This window comes from Mustela nivalis, assembly GCF_964662115.1.
Source record: "Mustela nivalis genome assembly, chromosome: 8".
Lineage (NCBI taxonomy): Eukaryota > Metazoa > Chordata > Mammalia > Carnivora > Mustelidae > Mustela > Mustela nivalis.
In genome coordinates, this window is record NC_139027.1 from 89801086 (window position 1) to 89821923 (window position 20838).

General features: G+C 34.6%; 1 protein-coding gene across 9 annotated transcripts in view; it reads left to right on the plus strand.

The window, feature by feature from the left end:
• Positions 1 to 20838, plus strand: part of LOC309871347 (uncharacterized protein) — a 244129-nt gene that overhangs the window by 38486 nt on the left and 184805 nt on the right. For 2 of the 9 annotated variants that reach the window (XM_082744303.1, XM_082744304.1), the window contains 2 exons: positions 2257 to 2287; positions 4905 to 5124. The exons of 2 other annotated variants lie outside the window; for them this stretch is intronic. In XM_082744303.1, coding sequence (XP_082600429.1) covers positions 2257 to 2261 — 5 coding nt within the window. In that variant the 3' untranslated portion in view covers positions 2262 to 2287; positions 4905 to 5124. Of the gene's footprint in view, positions 1 to 2256; positions 2288 to 2493; positions 2554 to 4904; positions 5125 to 5170; positions 5454 to 20838 lie in introns of those variants that run through there. 5 more of the 9 variants (XR_014315226.1, XM_082744300.1, XR_014315225.1 and 2 more) reach the window with 4 other exon arrangements.

The window sequence follows — 20838 nt, forward strand, 5'->3', positions numbered from 1 at the left end:
TGACCTGAGCTGAAGGCAGTGGCTTAATCCACTGCGCCACCTAGGCGCCCCTAAACTATTTTTTTAATTCCTGTTCCAATAACACTTGGATTGCCATATAAAGTTAACCACATCATCTTTTTTAGGTAAGTAATTGTACTTTTTATGTGCATAGTTATTTTGGTCCATGAGTTCAGCTCCTCTTAGGATCATCAAATCTCTGTAAAGTCTGGGTATGCTAGGATTTTCTAAGCAACAATAAAATACATTGAAACCTGGTAGCTTAATTATAATAATTTTTCTTTCTCAATCATTCACAATAGTATTACATTCTGAGTAGCTTCCTTCTAATTTGCAGCTATAGTGTTTGGAAAAACTTGAATTGTGATATCACTGTGATAATGTGAATTAGTCAGGGTTTTTCAGAGAATCGGGAAGAGAAAAAAAGGAAGATATTCTCCAGGGCCAACTCTAGAAGTGACTATTAAAACATATGTCCAAATTCAATTGAACAAAACTCAGAAATGCCATCTCCAGTGAAATACAAAGAAGATTATATATAGTTCTGGGCACACACATCTTATTTGATCCAATGATGTACATCAATGAAAGACTGAAGGCCAATCACCACTCCATGGGAGAATTTAAAAATAAATTTACTAATGAGGCCAGGAATTCAGAATCACAAATACTTCAGAACTAATAATAACTGCCTTCACTTGATGTTATTCTATAAGATAAATCCTACAATCAAGTTTCAATTTTAAATTCTTACAATTTTAAATTCTTAAATCCTTATGAAGAAGCATCATTTGGAGGGAGCAGTTTTCATAATTTATCATCCATCAGCCTTTTTTTTAAGATTTTATTTATTTTTTGGACACAGAGAGAGAGAAAGAGAGAGAGATCACAAGTAAGCAGAGAGGCAGGCAAGCAGGGAGGGAAGCAAGCTTCCTTTTGAGCAGAGGCCGATTTGGGGCTGGATCCCAGGACCCAGAGACCATGACTTGAGATGAAGACAGAGGCTTAACCCACCACCCACGTGATGAGAGAGCCACTCAGGTGCCCCTCATCCATCAGTCTTAATTGATTGGAGGAAAATGTGTGGAGGAATAATGCCTTAGGGAGCTAATCTCTCTAAAGAATTTTCAAGTCTTTACCCCTTCAAGGTTTTTGTACAGTTCTGATAGCCTCTAAACATCCAGCTGATTTCTACAGTGACAGGCCTGTTAAAACCTGTCTTCAACCCAGGAATAGAGCTTGAAACATACCAGTCAAGAGCAACTTTGAGTCTTTTAAGGAATTTATCATCATTTCTTTGTTTTTGGTTAATATCTGAAATAGTTCCATATTAAACTTGCATAATTTCTCCAGAGCTGACTTTGAAGGAGGCATTCAGTTCCAGCTAGTTCCATATTTTGGCAAGAACTATAATTCTATATAAAAAAAAAACATATTTTACGGCTCCTGGGTGGCTCAGTGGGTTAAAATCTTTGCCTTCGGCTCAGGTCATGATTCCAGGTTCCTGGGATTGAGTCCCACAGTGGGCTCTCTTCTCAGCAGGGAGCCTGCTTCCATTCCTCTCTCTCTGGCTGCCTCTCTGCCTTCCTGTGATCTCTGTCAAGTAAATAAATAAAATTTTTAAAAAAACATTTTATACCAGTTATTCATGTTTATTAACTAAGATATCACAATACAAATAATACAAACAGTTGCTCTTTATTAATACCTTCAACCAAGATAAAAAAAATATGTCATATTTTCTCCAAAAATTTTATATCACCTGATAGGTCAGATATATATAAAATTACATTTAAAGTTTTAAAAATATCAGCAAATATTTTCATTTAAATGCAAATTTGAAAAAAAAATCTACTTTTCCAAACACGACTTTTTATCCTATTTTTTTGAATTTTGTCGCCAACTGATAAAATATTTAGCAAGACTATAAATGTTAGATCAAAAAAATGATTAATACATGTAGGTTCAAATTATTATGTTCCATTAAAAATGATTTAGTCTTTGATGAACATCTGTTTGGTAATATGTTGTATCCAGATATAGTAAATTAATGATATATATAAAATTATAGGGAAATGACACCTTCTGTTCCATTATGAGTAGAGCTTTTAAAATGCTATTTGTCACAACCTGTCATCTTGTCATTATGTAGCATTATGTAGCATTTAAAAAATATATACTCTTCACTTCGAAGTCTTTTAGAAAACTAAAATATGACTTTCTATGGTTTGTGTTTCCATATTCCTTTATTGCCAGTTTGAACAAATCCACATGCTTTGATTCAAAGGTAATAAATTCCTCTTATTTGGAAAAATGATGTTTATTTTTGTTCTCTCACCCTTCGCAGGTGGTTTCATTTTAGCACACTTCAGAGTTATAATTTCATGCTTATTAAAAACATTTATTATGATCTACATAGATGAATGAAACTTTTATTTTATTAAATTATTTGACAAAAAATCTGTTATTTTTAAAAATGTATTTCCTTTGAAGGGTTATTTTAGAGCGTTCAGAGAGGATCTAGGAGTGTGGTATTATGCAGTTTTTAAGTAGGTATGAAATGGTTATTTATATGATTGTTTCTTTAAGGCTTATGTATATTGTCCATTATATGCTATAAAATATTTTGAAAGTAAATTTAAGGTATGTTTTACATAGTTTATTTTTTGGAAAAAACATTAAAATGACTTATGAAATTCAGTATTCTCTCAACATTAATTTATTTTGAAATTTACCAGTTGTCTACTGAACCTATTATATGGCAGATATTACTTCAGACTACACTGGTAAATGAAATACTTGGCTTTGTAGAACTTTTATTTTCATGGGTGAGACAATTAAAAGCTATAAACCTTAATAAAAATTGCATAGTGCATTCAAAAATGATGAGTACAATGGGGAAAAAGAAAAATTAGATCAGGGTGAGAAAAATCAAAGTTGCTAGGCAGGGGATGGGGAGCTAAAATTTTTAATAGGAAGATCAGGGTAGTTACAATGAAGCTGACAGTTGAACAAAGGTATGGAAAGGTGATGAATTTGCCCAGAACTATCAGCAATAAGGTCACTCCAGACAAAGGAATTGGCTATCTTGAAGGCCATAAGGTTGGATCATGCCTGGCATATCTGAGGAATAGCAAGGAGGCCACTGTGAGTGACTGAAGAGTAGCAGGGAAAGAGGTCACAGAGGTTAAATGAGTGGCTAGATCATGTAAAAGCTTAGAAGTCATTGTAAAACTCTGGCTTTTATATTTGGAAACTTACTGTGTGATAGCATTTCTGCTAATCACTGAGAGTTCAAATGTCCATAAAATTTCAAGGATTCTTATTCTAGTAAGACAGAATAAAGAAAAAGAGTTCATATTTTCACATGGTGTAACAAATGCTCGGAGATCCAAGTGTAGGAAGCTATGGGAGCACAGAAGAAGGCACTAAAATCACTCCAATATATTTGATGACTGTGACTATATATAAATTTGTATTTTCTAGATTTTTTATAGTCATGGAATCACACAGTATACACTATTCATTGCCTGGCTTTTCTTTTCTCAGCATCATTCCTTTGAGAATCTCCAATTGTAAATAGTTCATTTTGATGTTGAATAGTAATCTCTTTAATGAATAGATCATAATTTGTCTTTGCTCTATTGATGGACATTGATGAACATTTCCACTGTTTTCAACTCTTAAAGCTGATATGAAATTCATATACAAGTCCTTGTATGAACATAGGGTTAGTTTCCCTAGGTTAAATGCTTAGAAGTAAAATGGCTATTTGTGTAACTGCAACATATTTTGCATTTAAAAAAAATTTTCAAACTATTTTCCAAAGTGGTGGTATCATGATATATGCCAACAACAGTTTAGATTTTTTGTTGCTTCCCAATCTAGCTCAGACAAAGTACAATTAGCCTTTATAATTTTAGCCATTCTAATAGATATGTAAGCATGTCTCATTATGATTTTAATTTGTATTTCTTTAATGTCTAAATGTTGAGAAATTTGTCATGTGCTTATAAGCCATCCATTTCCTTTTGGTGACATGTCTCTTCAATAATTTTCTTCACATGTAAAATTGGATACTCTGTTTGGTTATTAGTAAGTTTTTTATTTTTATTCATTTTTTAATAATCAGAGTAGATGTCCATTATCAGATATATAATTTGCAAATCCCTTCTCCATCTTTACGGTTTCTCAATGGAGCTTTGATAGCTGTGTCTTTCAAGAAATATGCTACTTCTTTCCTGGTACACGGAGGTATGACTAGAACATTATCAATGTTGCCTTTGCAAAGAAAATCATGGCTTAAGATATAGGTAGTCTGCGGTTGTTGGGAGTGTTCTGTAATATCAAGCATATCTAGTTAGTTGATAATTTTGTTCAAGTCTTACATATCTTACCAATTTGACGACCATTTGTCTATATAATCTTAAAATAAGGGTGTTGAAATTTTTTTCCATTTCTCTTCTAAGGTAGAAGTTATGATTTTTGTTCTTAGTTTTTCCCTATATATCCCCAAATCTGTTATTAAGTATTAAAAGTCAAGAATTATTATACTCCCTGATGAATTCATCCTTTTACTCTTCTGTAATTTTGACTTGATCTTTATGTCTGATAATGAAATTTGCTTTAAAATCACTTTTCATTATCTTGATATGACCACCAAAGTTATAGTGTGATTAGTGTTTATATAGCATATTTTTGCTTTTACTTTTTAAAGGACTTCTATATTTACTCCTGACAAAGAAACAAAACAGCTTTGTAACTCTGGAAGCATCTTTCTAAATTATATATATTTTTTTAAATAAAGCAGTAGCAATTTTTGTTAAGGGACCTAAAGTGAAAGTAGGTTTAGAAATTTATTTATTTATTTATTTAGTAAAAGATTTTATTTTGTTTATTGACAGCAAGAGAGAGAGAGATAGAGAAGAAGAAGCACACAAGCAGGGGGAATCACGTGCAAAGGGAGAGGAAGAAGCAAGCTCCTTGGGGTGCAAGTAGTCCCATGCAGGGCTGGATCCCTGTACACTGGAATCATGACCTCAGCCAAAGGCAAACATCTGCTTAAACAACTGAGTCATCCAGGCACCCCTAGAAAATTAAAAAAAAAAAGACCTTTTAAAAACATTTTGTTTCTTTCTTGTATTTTTTTAATATTTTATTTATTTGACAGACAGAGAGACAGGAAGAGGAACTATAAGCAGGGCAGAGGGAAAAGGAGAAGCAGATTTTCCACTAAGCAGAGAGCCTGATGAGGGGCTCCATCCCAGGACCCTGGGATCATGACCTGAAAAGAAGGGACACTTATGAAGGAAGCCACCCAGACACCTCTTTTCTTTGTTTGTAATATATGGCAACTGATGCTTCCCAGCCACGAGGAGCATATTACCCATTGATTAAATCTTTGATAACAACCTATTTAAAAAGGTGTGTAAATATATACTTACTCAGATTTATACACTTTGTGTTTTCTTCATAGTTTGGGGCTGGAACCCATGGTCACAACACTGCTTCCAGTCTTTGCCTTCCCATCTTTTGATACCAGGTATTTGGTCAGCAAAGCAAATTAGTATCAAAATTAATAAGCCCTTGGCACCATATCTCTGGAGCAGGGGTTGCTCTTAGCCAAGGCCCAGAGCAGTTGACCTCCCCTCGCTAGTGCTATAGCCCCAAGGACTAGGTCCCTGCTACCAGAACTCAGTCTTACATGTTATGCTAAGCAGACAAAACCAAAACAGGAAAGCTCCGACAGCTTTCACTGGCATGCCTCATCTCCAACTCCCTCGACATCCAGGCAGTACCAGATGCCAGGGAGGGGTCTTGGTCCAACATATGGGAGGGAAGGAAGTAGCCAAGAGCAAGTACCTGCCTCTCTGTGCCTTTCTTTCATGAGCAGGTTGTAAGGAGGAGGAAGAGGAAGGGGAAGAGAGGTGAACTTCAAGGGGTGAAGGCCTCAGGTAGGCAGCTGGCTCCTGCCAGTAGGAAAGGGACAAAGGAGAAGGCAGTGAGTCTTGCAGGGAGGGTGGGGGGTAAGGGTTACAGCTTATGACAGAATCTGGACAGGAGTAATAGGGATACTAGTCATTTGAGTCCACCATTGGCAAGCTGGGCTGGGTGTCAGGGCAGATAGGCCTCCCTGGGCAATGGCACATGAGAGAAGGTGGAATTCTTCTCTGAGGAGCAGGTGGAGCTTTGGGTGTTGGGAAAGCATAGACAGTATTGTTCTAGGGCCAAGGACAGGTCGGGGCACTCCTGGTTGGAGGTCAAGGCCACAGTATGATCCAGGTCTTCTACCAGCAGCTTGAAGGAACCACATGCCAGCCACCCCTCATTATTGTGTATAACTCTCTGGTGCACTTATTGGCTTATCCATCAAATGACTCCTTCAGCAGCTTGAAAACCACCTCCACAGGCACTCCAGGATATGGGAAGCTTCCAGAGTGAATATTTTGCACAGGATCACCCCAAAAGACCAGAAGTCACTCTGGTGGATGTAGATATGCTCAAACATGGCCGTAGGGACCATCCACTTCATAGGCAGTCCACTGTTGGTTGTCTTTTAATAGTAACTGATGTGGTGATATCTCTGGCAAGGCTGAAGTCTGAGATCTTCATCATGTTGTCCTTTGTCACCAACACTTCCCTGGTGGCCAGGTCTTGGTGTATGCACTTCTTGGAGGCAAGGTACTCCATGCCTCAGGCTACCTGGTAGGCACAGGATACCAGGTCCTTGGAGGAGAGTTGCTCAGCTGCATTGTGGCTGATATTGTAACAGTACTCCAGGTCAGGAGGCCTCTGGGCCTGCAGGTACTCCTGTATGTTGTCTTTGGAGGCATATTCCATGAGAGTGTACGAAGGACCGTCCTGTGTGCAGGACCCAGCAGGTTGATGGTGTCCTTGTGCTGTCCAATCATCTTCATCATCTCCATTTCTGAGATTAGGTTTGACAGGTCTTTCTCTGTTGCATCTGACTTCAACATCTTCACAGACACTTTAGTCAAATGGTTTGATTTGTGTTTGTCCATCACAATGGCCTCTTCCAACACCACCTGCCCAAAGTAGGCCTGTCTTAGGGGTCTGCCTAAACTGCCTACAACCAGCCTGTCTCAAGGCAGTTATGAACTCTAGATTATCCTCAAAAACATTAAACCCCAAGCTAAAAATTCTCTTCACTAGGTCTCTGTCGCAGGTCTAATTTTCTTATCTTTTATCATTTATCTTTTTCCTAATTCTTATTTTCAGTATAGTTTATTTTGCTTCCAGGTGTTTCCCCTGGATTCTGTATGCTGTTTCATAGGGAAGAATTATCCTGTCATAAAATTATTTCTTGAGCATTCATTACATCTCTCAGTTAAAATGGGTTCTTTTATGGTATTGATTCATTTGAGTTTTCTCAAAATGGGAAGAATTTTCAAAATGGTGTTTTCCTCAAGGTTCAGAGTATGTCTTAGCCTCATCTTTACTCTTTTTGAAATTCACTTTTCAAATTCTTGTCCCTCTTTTTATTTTTTTAAATTAAAATGTTTTATTTTTACTATTTTTTTATTTGAATATACTTGATATTCTGTGTTACATTGGTTTCAGGTTTTCAATATCTCCATACATTATTCTATGATCACTATAAATATAGCCACCATCTGTCACCATATAACACTATTATAATATCATTGACTATATTCTCTACACTGTCCCATATCTCTTTTTAAAATCTCTGATTTTTATGTTTTCTGTTATTCCAATTTTCGACCATCATTTTACTTGGTTACTTTAATAAAATATGCCTGATTACACACTCTTTGCTGAACACCATAGCATTTGATTTATAGTAGTCTTCTTCTTCTTCTTCTTTTTTTAAATTAACATATAATGTATTATTTGCCCCAGCGGTACAGGTCTGTGAATCGCCAGGTTTACACACTTCACAGCACTCACCACAGCACATACCCTCCCCAATGTTCATAACCCCACCACCCTCTCCCTACCCTCCCCACCCCCCCGGCAACTCTCAGTTTGTTTTGTGAGATGAAGAGTCTCTTATGGTTTGTCTTCCTCCCGATCCCATCTTGTTTCATTTACTCTTTTCCTGTCCCCCAAACCCCCCACATTGCACCTCCATTTCCTCATATCAGGGAGATCATATGATAGTGTCTTTCTCTGGTTGACTTATTTTGCTAAGCATAATACCCTCTAGTTCCATCCATGTCAACGCAAATGGCAAGATTTCATTTCTTTTGATGTCTGCATAGTATTCCATCATATATATATATATATATATATATATATATATATATGCTAAAAACACCATCATATGTTCCTGAATATATATATATATATATATATATATATATATATATATATATATATATATATATACCATTCATTTGTTGATGGACATCTAGGTTCTTTCCATAGTCTGGCTATTGTGGATATTACTGCTATAAACATTTGGTGCACGTGCCCCTTTGGATCATATAGCAGTCTTCTTTTCCTCTATCAGAACCCCAGGAAGCTTTATTTATTTATTTACTCACATAAACAGATGATCCAACACAACGTTTTTTGATGTTCAAATGTATTATAATGTCTTACCGCTTAACACTATGCTTACTGCTCTCTTTCACTGTCTGACTAAATCCTCATCATCACTATGCCATTTAATGAGAAAGAACATTTGAACTCAGAGTTCTCTCCATATCAGGGAATGAAGACTCCACCCTTCTGTTTGTGCAGTCAAAATAAATGTTGATATTGTCTGTCCTGCACATACCACATCCTGTTCACCAGAATATTCACCATCAAAATATATACAAAATAAAAACCATACCTCACCACTTCTATTACCACCCAGCATGCTAAAAACACCATCATATGTTCCTGAATTATTGACTTGATTGATAACCCCACTTCCACACATACTGCACTCCTTTCTCCCTGCAAATTGATTTTGGTACAGCAAATTAACCTAAAAATCAAGTCAGATTATTTTATTCTGCTGTTGAAAGTCTTTTGGTATCTTCCCCTTTCATATTAAAGAAAAACTGAAGGCATTTCAATGTACTAGAAGGTCATACATCAATACGTTCTTCCTCTCTCCACCACTATGAACTCCTCATTGGCCTCCTTGCTTTTCCTCAAAAGTAACAGACAAGCTGTTCGCACAAAGTCTATATACTTACTTTCTCTGCCTAGAGCAATCTTTTCCTTTAATATTTGTATAACACTCTCCTTCACTTCCTGGGTCTTTGTGCAAATAACATCTCCTAAATGAGATATAACCACCCAACACAAAATAAAATTAACTTTCATCCCAGCATTCTCCAATGGCTTTTACCTTTCTTGTATTTCTTTGTAACACTTATCACCATCAACCATCAATCATTATTCTATTACTGGTTTATTTTATTTGAGACAGAGAGAGAGAGAATTGGGAGGGTGCACAGAGGAAGAAGAAAACACCCACTGCCTAGAAAGCCTGCTGGGGAGTTACATCCCAGGACCCTGAGATCATGACCCAAGCCAAAGGCAGTCACTCAATGGACTGAGCCACCGATGTGCCCCTCTATTATTGGTTTATTTCACTATTATATTTCAAAAGAATGTAAGCTCTTTGTGGTCAGGTATTTTATATGTTTTATTAATTGAAGTATTCTCAGAAAGGTAGCTGGCAGATTGTAAGGGCTCACTAAACTGTATTTTGTTGTTATTATTGGGCTCCTTTATGGGCTATACCTCTTATGCTAGAAGTCTATCCTTCAGATGTAAGCAATAAGAATAGAGCCCTGCTGCCTGTTCAAATGTGTAAAAAGCCTGTATTAAGTGGATATTTTAAAAGCTAAATGAATGGCTTAATAGTTGTATATAGGGGGGAAGGGAACATATTTTCCACAGTTTAAAAGTGGAGTTCTTTTATAGAGTTCTTGTACAAGCCTACACTATTGAACGATAATGGGCAGTTGTACATTACAATTATACAAACACTTTGGTAATTTATATCCTTTTTTTGTAATTCATGACTGGATCATTTAATTCCTTAGGAGCATTATAGCATTTCAACTTTTCATGTTCTATAAACTTATTGGGGTTGCTACCTTTTTTATTCAAATGGAGAAATAGTCATGATTTAATCTAAATAAAGTGTTACTGATTGTATTGTTTTCTAGGAATGAGTCGCACATGCTAGTTTAAAAGTTTTGTTAAATTCCCAAGTCTGTCACAGATAAAAGCCTTTTGTAGATTAGTAACTTGATCAAAACGGAAAAGTTATGTAACACCAATAGTTATACTATCTTTGTTTCCATCTTGCATTGTAATAACACCCATCTTAACTCTATTTAAGACAAATCATTGCCAGATGGATTTCTGGCATTGATTGCATGATATGAACGCTAGTATAACTAAAAGTTTTTGGTTTTAGTAGCATATAAATCAATTTAGAAAAATATATGTATTTGAATATAAGATAAAGTTTTAAATTATTTGGCAATAGTAAACTAAACTTTTTTTTTGTAAATTTTTATTTTCTAAAATTTCATTGAGCTCTTTTGCAGTAAGAAACAAGTTACAAAAAATTAAGGTTTATTTACCCCAATTCAAAATTATTAGGAATAAAATCATAGAGGTTGAAGTATTTAAAATATTGAACCCAAAATATTTTATTAGGTAAATTCATGAATGCTGAGCATTCACTGTTAAAATATACTAATACTATTGATAGACTGGTAGAAGCCTAAAATTAAATATTTATTAAATATTTATATCCATATCTTTTCCTTCCTTGGTAATTCATTTCTCTAGCATTAAATAATATTCCACTGTTTGCATGTACTAGACTTTATTTGACCTTTCACCTATGGAAGGATATCTTGGTTGCTTCCAAGCTTTTGTCAGTTATGAATAAAACTACTATAGACATCTTTGTGGGTATAGTTTTCGTCCTCTTTGGATGAATACCAAGAACTGCTACTGCTGAATCATCTGGCAAGAATATGTTTAGTTTTGTAAGAAACTGCCAAGTTGTTTTCCATTCTTTATTCTCAATAGACATGGAAGAACATTCCTGTTGCTCCACATCCTCACCAACATTTAGTGTTCTGTTGTCAGTGTTCTGGATTCTGGGTATGTACGGGTGTCTCTTTTTTGTTTTAATTTACATTTTCCTGATGACCTATGATATGAAGCATCTTTTTATATGCTTATTTGCCATCTGTAATATTTTCTTTTGTGAGGTATCTGCTAAGGTCTTTGGCTCATTTTTAATCAGGTTTTTCCCCCATTGTTGAGTTTTAAGGGGTCTTTGTGTATTTTTGATTAACAGTCCCTTGCCAGATGTGTATTTTGCAAATTTTTTCTCATAGTCTGTGCTTTGCCTGTTCATTCTCTTGGCATTGTGTTTCACAGAGTAGACATTTTAAAATTCAGTGCTTGTGCTTTTGTAGCTAAAGTTATTGCCAAAACCAAGGTCATTTAAATTTTCTTCTATATTACCTTCTACATGTTTCATGTTTAGGTTTATAATCCAATCTGAGTTAATTTTTGTGAAGAGTGTATGATATCTGCCTGGATTTATTTTATTTTATGATTTTATATTATTTTTATTTATATTTTTACATTTAGCTTCACCATTACTCCAGAACCATTTGTTTAAAAGATTGTATTTTGCTCTCTTGTATTGCTTTTGCTTTTATATTAAATATAAAATATAATTGATAATATATATTCTGTTCCTTTAATCTAGTCTTTCTGTGGTATTACAATATCTTGCTTACAATTATCATTATGGTAAACTTTTTTTAAAGATTTTATTTATTTATTTGACAGAGAGAGAGATCACAAATAGGCAGAGATACAGACAGAGAGAAATGAGGAGAAGCAGGCTCCCTGCTGAGGAGAGAGCCCAATGCTGGACTCAATCCCAGGCCTCTGGGATCATGACCTGAGCCAAAGGCAGAGGCTTAACCCACTGAGCCACCCAGGCGCCCCATCGTTATGGTAAACTTTGAAGTCAGTCCTCAGTCTTTGTTTTCCTTCAACACTATGTTGACTATTGTGAGTCTTTGCCTCTCCATATAAACTTTAAAATAAGTTTGTTAATATTAAAAAAAAGTACTTGCTGGAATGCATTAATTGTATAGATAAACTTGGAAACCAGTGACCTCTTGAGCTTAGCAGGAGATAGACCATGGACATCAGTTGTCACAGTGGTGCCTCTGTCAGAACCTATTGCAAATCCCTAGGCAAAATGAGACCTCAAGGATCTGAGAGAATGTCTAAGAAGTACTTGATACATCCCTTGGGTATGGTTTATTGAAGTGTCCACCTGTCTGAAAGCTGGGGAATCTAGATAAGGGAGGGAAAATTAGTGATGATAAAACATATCAACAAACATCAATAAATTTTTTAAAACTAATTGTCATGGCTCATATACAATATGACCAACAGAGGGACCATCAGAAGGAAAGCATCAGTTATCTTTATTGTGAAATTTTTTATTCAAAATAAAGCAATGTGAGGGGAAGACACAATGAGTAAATTACCATTTTTTAAATGGTTAAACTTCTTACAAAATGGAATAGGTTTTATATTCTAAGTAGTATATTGAAAACATGGGGGCACCTGGGTGGCTCAGTGGTTTGGGCTGCTGCCTTTGGCTCGGGTCATGATCTCAGGGTCCTGGGATTGAGCCCCGCATCGGGCTCTCTGCTCCGCAGGGAGCCTGCTTCCCTCTCTCTCTCTGCCTGCCTCTCTGCCTACTTGTGATCTCTGTCTGTCAGATAAATAAATAAAATCTTTAAAAAGGAAAAGAAAAGAAAAGTAAAACATTAAAAAATAAAATTTTAATTAAAAATTATGTAATTTTAAAAAAAGGTTAAAAATAGCAGAACCACTTTTCGTATAACTGGAAAATACATTGTATATATATCTATCAAAAATAACTTGTGATGGGGGCGCCTGGGTGGCTCAGTGGGTTAAAGCCTCTGCCTTTGGCTCAGATCATGATCCCAGGATCCTGGGATCGAGTCCCACATTGGGCTCTCAGCTCAGCAGGGAGCCTGCTTCCTCCTCTCTCTCTCTGCCTGACTCTGCCTACTTGTGATCTCTGTCAAATAAATAAAGAAAATGTTTTATAAAAAAATTTTTAAAAAATAACTTGTCATGTCTGGAATCAGGAGCATATGGAAAAAAATAATATCTGAGGATAATACTTCTGCCATGTTTTGTGCCTTGTTAATATTTTTAAACAGTCAGGCAACTTTTAGCTTTATTGAAATACCTGCTAAGATACCAGCAGTGCCTTTTGGAGCCCTATGACTATAAAAATTAATTGCAAATATTCAAAATGTTTACTATGGTGTCACTATTTAGGGCCACCACCAAGTATGTTTCAGAAGTAAGCATAACTGTTACTCTTCCATAAGGCAAAAGGGCATATTTTCAGGAGTTCCATCTGCTGTACCAGGAGGTGAACCAAGTAATGATTTTTGTCTATAAAATAATTCACTTTTCAATCTAACATTCCTCATTCCACATTATAATAATAAAAACTAGGAGGAGACTAAAACAAACAAACAACTACAACTACAACAACCAGCTTTTCCTTCAGTGGAAAAGTAAATATAACCTTATGAGTAGCCTGAAATTTATTTTTAAATATTTTTAAGATAAACGTTTTTGTTAGAAAACCATATATTTTATATTACTAAGAAATACCATGCAAAGTTTTATTAACTTCTAAAAAGTCTAGTTACTTCTATTTATCTATTAACTCATCTCTTTATGAAGTAGAACATGATCACACATATTGTATCTACCCAAGTTTGTATGCTTTGGTTATTTTATGTTTGCTATTTCCTTGCTTAATTTTTACAATAGTTGATACATAATAGTATCTTTAAGTCCATCTATGGTTTCAAGAATTTGTTTGAACTTCATAAAAATGTACCACACTTTTTGCACTGTCCTTGTTTTACTTCTCTATTAGCTTTCCAAGATTTATTCACTTTAGAGTGTGTAGCTATCATTTATTTTTATTTCTCCATAATGCTATGTTTATAAATTTGTATTTATCTGTACTTTTAAAAATATCTTAATTATATACCATTTCTCATCTCACGTAACACTCATGTTACTTCTACACCTATCAGATATTATGTAACTGAAAACCACAACTCAGCAACAATAGAACACCATTTTTCAAAATTAAATGGCTTACCAGAATTCTTTAATTCTATCCTTTATTTGTATTAGATGACCCTTTATTCTGGTATTTGGCATTGTTCATATGGAGGAAAGCTTATAAGTTGATATTCCATAAATAGAAGGATTTATTATGATTGATTAATTATTTTCATTTAGAATGCATAGAATATGGTTGATTTAATATTTCTTTCTTACTCTCTGCCTGGAACATAGTGCTATCTATGTAATAGCCACTAAAATATTAAGTTAATCACCTAGACTTTAAACTGCATATTAATAGGAATAACATACAGAACTCTTCTCAGATTGGGACACCTGGGTGGCTCAGTCAGTTAAACGGCTGAGCCTTTAGCTCAGGTCATGATCTTAGGGTCCTGGGACTCAGTTCTGCAACAGATTCCCTGCTTAGCCGGGAGTTTGCTTCTCCCTCACCCTGCTGCTCCCCCTGCTTGTGCTCTATCTCACTCTCTCTCTTACAAATAAATAAAATTTAAAAAATAAATTCTTCTCACATAGCTAATATAGAATATCGTCTTTGTATTCATCAAAGGGAAAGTGCCATATAATAATGAAATTCAGACTACTTCAAATTCATTTTTTAACCAGTAAGAAATTACTGGAAACAAGCTAAAAATGTCTTCAATGAATTAAAGAAATAGATTGATTTTAAATATCTTAATGTTTCTAAAATAAATTGCAAGACTTTTATACTAGATATCAGTGTAAATATTCATTATACAAGGATATTCTAAAAATAAACCCGAGAAAACTACTTGACATATATGATGACAAAAACGAGTTTGACAAAAGTCAGTTTGGGTAAAACTTACAACATCTACCACCTGAAACTCTTGTTCTATAATTTAATTATTTTAATTTACAAAAATACAAAAATAATATATCGGAGTAAGTATATTGATAGCGTTGAAGGTATGCTCTGGTTGTGCACTGTTTATTGAAAGTGGAATCAAATATGTGATGATTATGGTGTGACTATATTAAAATTCAACAAGTTCAGAAGCATACGAGGAATAGAATAAAGACAAAAGATGACCCTTACTTATCCTGAAGATAGACAATGGTATATATGTGCTAGTTGGGCGAGAATCCAGTCAGTAGATGGAGGATGTGGTAGTGGAAAAAAAAAGACACAACGTTTTGGTTGAAAGTTTAGCACTCTATTTAAGAAAGTAAAATTATGTGTTAATAGCCTTGAATAAAATCCAAAAAATATTTTCAATTCATTGAAGATTATTTAGGAAAAACTTGAAAAATACAACTTGATAAGGATTCCAATGAAAGATTCATAAGCAATACAAGTTTCAGAAATTTTAGTATATTTTCTCTAAAAAGCCATTTGATTAAAATTAAAAAGAATTCTATTTACCTGCCACTCAAATAAGAGGAAATTATTTGGTTTTGTAATAAGTCAATAAAATAAATTAACATATCTTTAGAAAACAGATATGCACACTAATTTAAAAAGAACAGTGCTTAATCTGTTCAGCAAACATTTGTAAAATTCCTTGCCATCAGCTAGCTCTGGAGTTCTGCTAGGTGAGTAAGGCCATGTATGTTACTGCTCAGAGTACTGACGCAAAGCAATTGTCCCCTTCACATCCATTTTTTGCTGTTGATATGTCATGCTATGTTGTTTAGAGATGCATAGATGGCCCTACATGAAGGCCTTTTTTTGTGTGTATGTGGGTGACTGTGATTTAACTTTCAAATAAGATGGCTCCTGATTTACAATGATTCAACTTATGATATATTTGGCAATGATGTGAAAGTGAAAGTGATCCAGTAGAAACTGTACTTTGAATTTTGAATTTGGGTCTTTATAAAAAGGGCCAGTGACATGTGGTATGATGCCATCTTGTGATGCTGGGCAGCGGCAGTGAGCCACAGCTCCCAGTCAGCTAGAAGATTACAGGAGTGAACACCTGATATTCTTACAAGCATTCTATATATAACCATTCTTCTTTTTTTAGTGTAATATTTAATAAATTGCATGTGATATTTGATACTTTGTTATAAAATAGGCTTTGCTTAAGATGATTTTGCCCAAATGCAGGCAAATGTAAGTGTTCTGAGTATGTTGAAATAAGCTTAAGGTAAGCTATGATATTTGATAGTTTAGGGGTATTAAATGCATTTTCAGTTTTTTATGTGTTTCTCTGTACATAGCCCCCTTGTAAGCTGAGGAACATCTCTATATGTATATGTAGCCTTGGTATGGCTTACATATTATTGGCATGAAACATCTAGAACAGTACGTGTGCCATAGAATTGTCTACAACATCCAACAAGTTTCTTGAAAACTTGTGCCAAAGGGGTTATGTCTTTAAGGATTCTTATTTCAAAAGGGTTCTCTCAAACGTAAGATTTTTCAGAAGTTAAGTGAAAATCTGACCAAACTAAACATTTTTCCATTTTCCCTACTGAGCAAAGATAGCTAAAATCTATCTGCCATTTTCAACACTGTACTCAACGATTGTAATTCTAATTTAAGAACAGATGATTTATATCAAAACCACATGTTGGCATTATCTTATACAATATTCATAAATCTCACTCAGAGCCTTGGACATTTTTATTTGTTGAGTCTATATGGTACTACGGACATTCATCATTTTTGACCTCATAGCTTCATGTATGTCTATACTTTTGAAAATACATGCATCATAGTTCCATTGTAAAATGTCTGGGTTATAAAATGTGCTATGCTATCAAAATGGTAATAAGAACATACAAAGGACCTGATGTAATGAACTGGACCAGATTGCCAGATATTACATTTCATACCAGAAAGATTCCGTGGTAAGTTTTAAAATGGCCAGCTATACTTCGACTGAATTATAACTCATTTAACTTCTTTCTTTATGTACAGTATTATACATTAGTCAGTATTATAGTAAATAAGTACTTTGGACAGATGTAAATATGCTGTAATAAAAAATGTTTTTCTTCTTTCTTTTAGTCCTTTTTACTTGTAAGACTAGCCACAAATACCATGCCTCCCCCAAAATAATTTGCAATCCAAATTTATCTCTAAATGAATTTATTGCACAGAAAAAAAATATATATATACACTTACAGTAGACATGTTCAAAAATAGTTACACAACAGCAGGACCGTATATGTAAGCAGTATAGTTGTTTTGTTTTGTTTTGTTTTTTTCTTTAAAAAAAAAAAAGAGGTTATGTGAAATATTGGAATTTTATTTCCAGGCCTAGTATTTCAAGACAGTTAACTACACTTATGGTGTCAACAGCCTCTTGTTGGCAGTATGATTTTATTGGCTCCATGGAATAACAGCAAGAATTTACTATTGCTTCTTTCTTTTATGACACACACAGAAAAAAAAAATTGACACATTTGCTCAAGACCATCCAGAATCATTTTAACCTATCAAAATTGATGGGAGGCCTTCACTGCCAAAGTCACTGCCGGGTTTTCACAATTCATTGCAGACAATCTGCTACTCCCATTAGGATAAAGGAGAGAAGAGTCATAATCAGGGAAGAAAGCTGGATTAATACTTGTAATTATCATTGAATTATTTAGCCTGCTATAGGATTATTATTATTAGTGTCATTTGATAATTTTCTCTCATTTTATTAAACACAACTGTGAGTAATTACCCTACCTAATATTTCTCTGTATTGGCTGACTAGCTAGCAAACATTCATGAAAATATCCATTAGCCACACATATAAAATGCTGCATTATGATGCTGTTGAATCAGAACATACCACTACCTGATCCTGTAGCTCTTTGAGGATTTGCAAATCAATTAATTATATGTCTCTTGGATTCTTCCCATACAATTAGAAAATTTATAATAGAGACCATGAACATTATTAGTTTTACCATTTTAAACCAGCAATCACACTTTGATTTTTACAACAAAAGCAGAAATATAAACACACACATTTGGATCAGTTTTCTGTTAGTCTGTCTGGACTTCAAAATCCTATTCCTCAAGATAATGCACACCAAAGTTCTGGATTATACATGAAATTAGATGGCACCTGAACACTTGGTTTAATATTCTCAAAAGGACTAAGCAACTTATTTCTTACATTATGACATTGTTTTACAAAGATCCACACTTTTATAATGTTAGTATTTTTAATAATCAATAAAGTCAATTAATCATGATTAAAAATCAAACATAAAAATTTCTACTTTTTGCTTTTGCCCCCTCCATTTAGAATTCATTTATAGCCTGATAATTCAAAGGTCTCTATGTTTATGAAAATCTGGACAGAAATAGCTCTAAGATCCCATTCAGAACTTGATATTAATCTATCTTTTGGCTCCATTTATCTTGAGAGCAAAAAGTAGGACAAAGGATTTGAGTACTGTTAGTTTATCTGGGAGATTACCCAAGGTAGAAAAGAATGGGAAAGTGATACAGTGAAGAAGCAACTTTGTCAAAGAGGTACATTGTTGATATAATTGTTGTGGATAGAAAATGAAGGCTTGCTTTTACTGAAAGGTCCTGAGAAACTTCTTTAAGTTGTTTTCATGAAGACCTGAAAACTGACAATTTTACCTATGGTTCTTATTTCCACTTCACTGAGAGCTGTCCTCAGAGGACATTAACTCTCCTACACTTTTGGGTTGTGTTGGAGACATTCTAAAATGAGAGAGAGAACATGAGATGCTATCAGTGTTAAGTAACTGCAATTTCCCATGGAACTATCCACCACAGGTTTGGCTATAATCAGGTGTTGGGCCTTGATATCAGAGGGATTCGAGACAGTATCATTTTAGGTTAATCATTATATCTGAAATTTCCAAAAACTTCAACTGATGAAACTTTGATTATAAATCTATAAATATAACAATAAATCTACAGTATTCAAATTATTTTCATAGAAATACACAAACAAGCATCAATTGATTAATATTTAAATGTTACAAAATACTGAACTGAAAGGATTTGGTCATAGAACAAAGTGTAAGAAGTAGAACTTAGGTTTAGGTTAGAACTCAGGATGCATTTGAGACTCAGTTAAGAAATTGAATGGAGGGACGCCTGGGTGGCTCAGTGGGTTAAGCCACTGTCTTCGGCTCAGGTCATGATCCCAGGGTCCTGGGACCGAGCCCCAAGTCGGGCTCTCTACTCAGCAGGGAGCCTGTTTCCTCCTCTCTCTCTGCCTGCCTCTCTGCCTGCTTGTCATCTCTCTCTGTCAAATAAATAAATAAAATCTTTAAAAAAAGAAATTGAATGGATGTCTGACTATCTTATAGGTTTGCTAAAAATCAGTGACTTTGTGTTCACGTGTGGCTATGCAGGAATTTTTAACTTTCTCTAAGAAGTTATTAGATTTGATTATATAATGGCAGTAAAGGATGGGGAAAATCAAAGTACAAACCCCATAAAGACAAAGACACTGAGTATGAGAAAAGAGTAATAGATAAGAAGAATCAATGCATTTGAGGAAAATGGGAATTGAAATACACAATGATTGTTGATTTTTTTAGATGGAGAAAACAAAACTAGCTTGCAAGAAGGAAATAACAGAAGACATGTTGTGATGTGATACAGAATCCTGGAAAAGGCAGTAACGTGGAATAAAGGAGTAGGGAGAGCATATCAGGTAATTTGGATAGGAAGGAGTTAGGAGATAATTGCTTGATAAATTTTATATGGCCCACTTAAATGCACAGATTTCTCTTCTTTAATTTATATGGAGAACAGGGTGTCCTTTCTCTTCCCTTTCAGAGCACCAGAGGTGTACTCTTTCAGACTGAAAACCTGAAAAGCTCAGGACTCAGTTGCTTAAGCACAGCTGAGAGGACATATTTCAATTAAGATTTACATTTTGCTGTAGGTAGTAGACTTTCAAAAGTGGTTTAACCATATTTTTTCATTTAACAAGAAGACTACAGAGAGTGTTTTCTGGTGTTGGTTCAGAGTCTTAAGAAAGTGAAGTGAACTATCTTAGAGGTTTTTATGGCTTTTTATTCACAGTTGCAAAAATTGCTGTTGGAGTTCTCACTATTAAGCCAACATTTCTGGCAGAAAGATAGAGGTAAAAGAGAATGATATCTTGTACGACTGATACTTTGTCATGTGGTTACAATATAAATAGAAAAGAGACAATAAAATATTTGATGTTGTTTTAAGTTTCCTTGTTGTCAATCCCTCAGTGCTTTCTGAGATTCAAGGAAAAAGTAGATGGATATTGACCTGGCAACTATCAACACCTGTCAGTCTCTCTTGGATAACCAATATCTCTATAATCTCTTCTTCCCAGTAAAAAAAAAAATAAAATATATTCATAACCCACACTGTGCCATATCAAGTTACTGCACCAAGATAAAATTACAATGATTTTCAGTTGTTCCAAATGGACAGAATACCCTTCCTTATGATATCATGTCTTATAAGATAGATAATTGGCTTGCTACCAATATACCCAGATGTGACTGTGGAAGAGACAGGAAAAAAATAACAATATTTATTTATTCATTTGGTTGACTCTGTTTACACAGATGCATTAGTATTAGAAAAGGTTGGTTTGGGACATTGGAATGAATTTACTTAATGGGTCTGTATGTAATTGTGTTGGAGGAAATTTTTAATTTCTACAAAAATTATTAGAATTCTATCTTATTATCTTTTGTTAA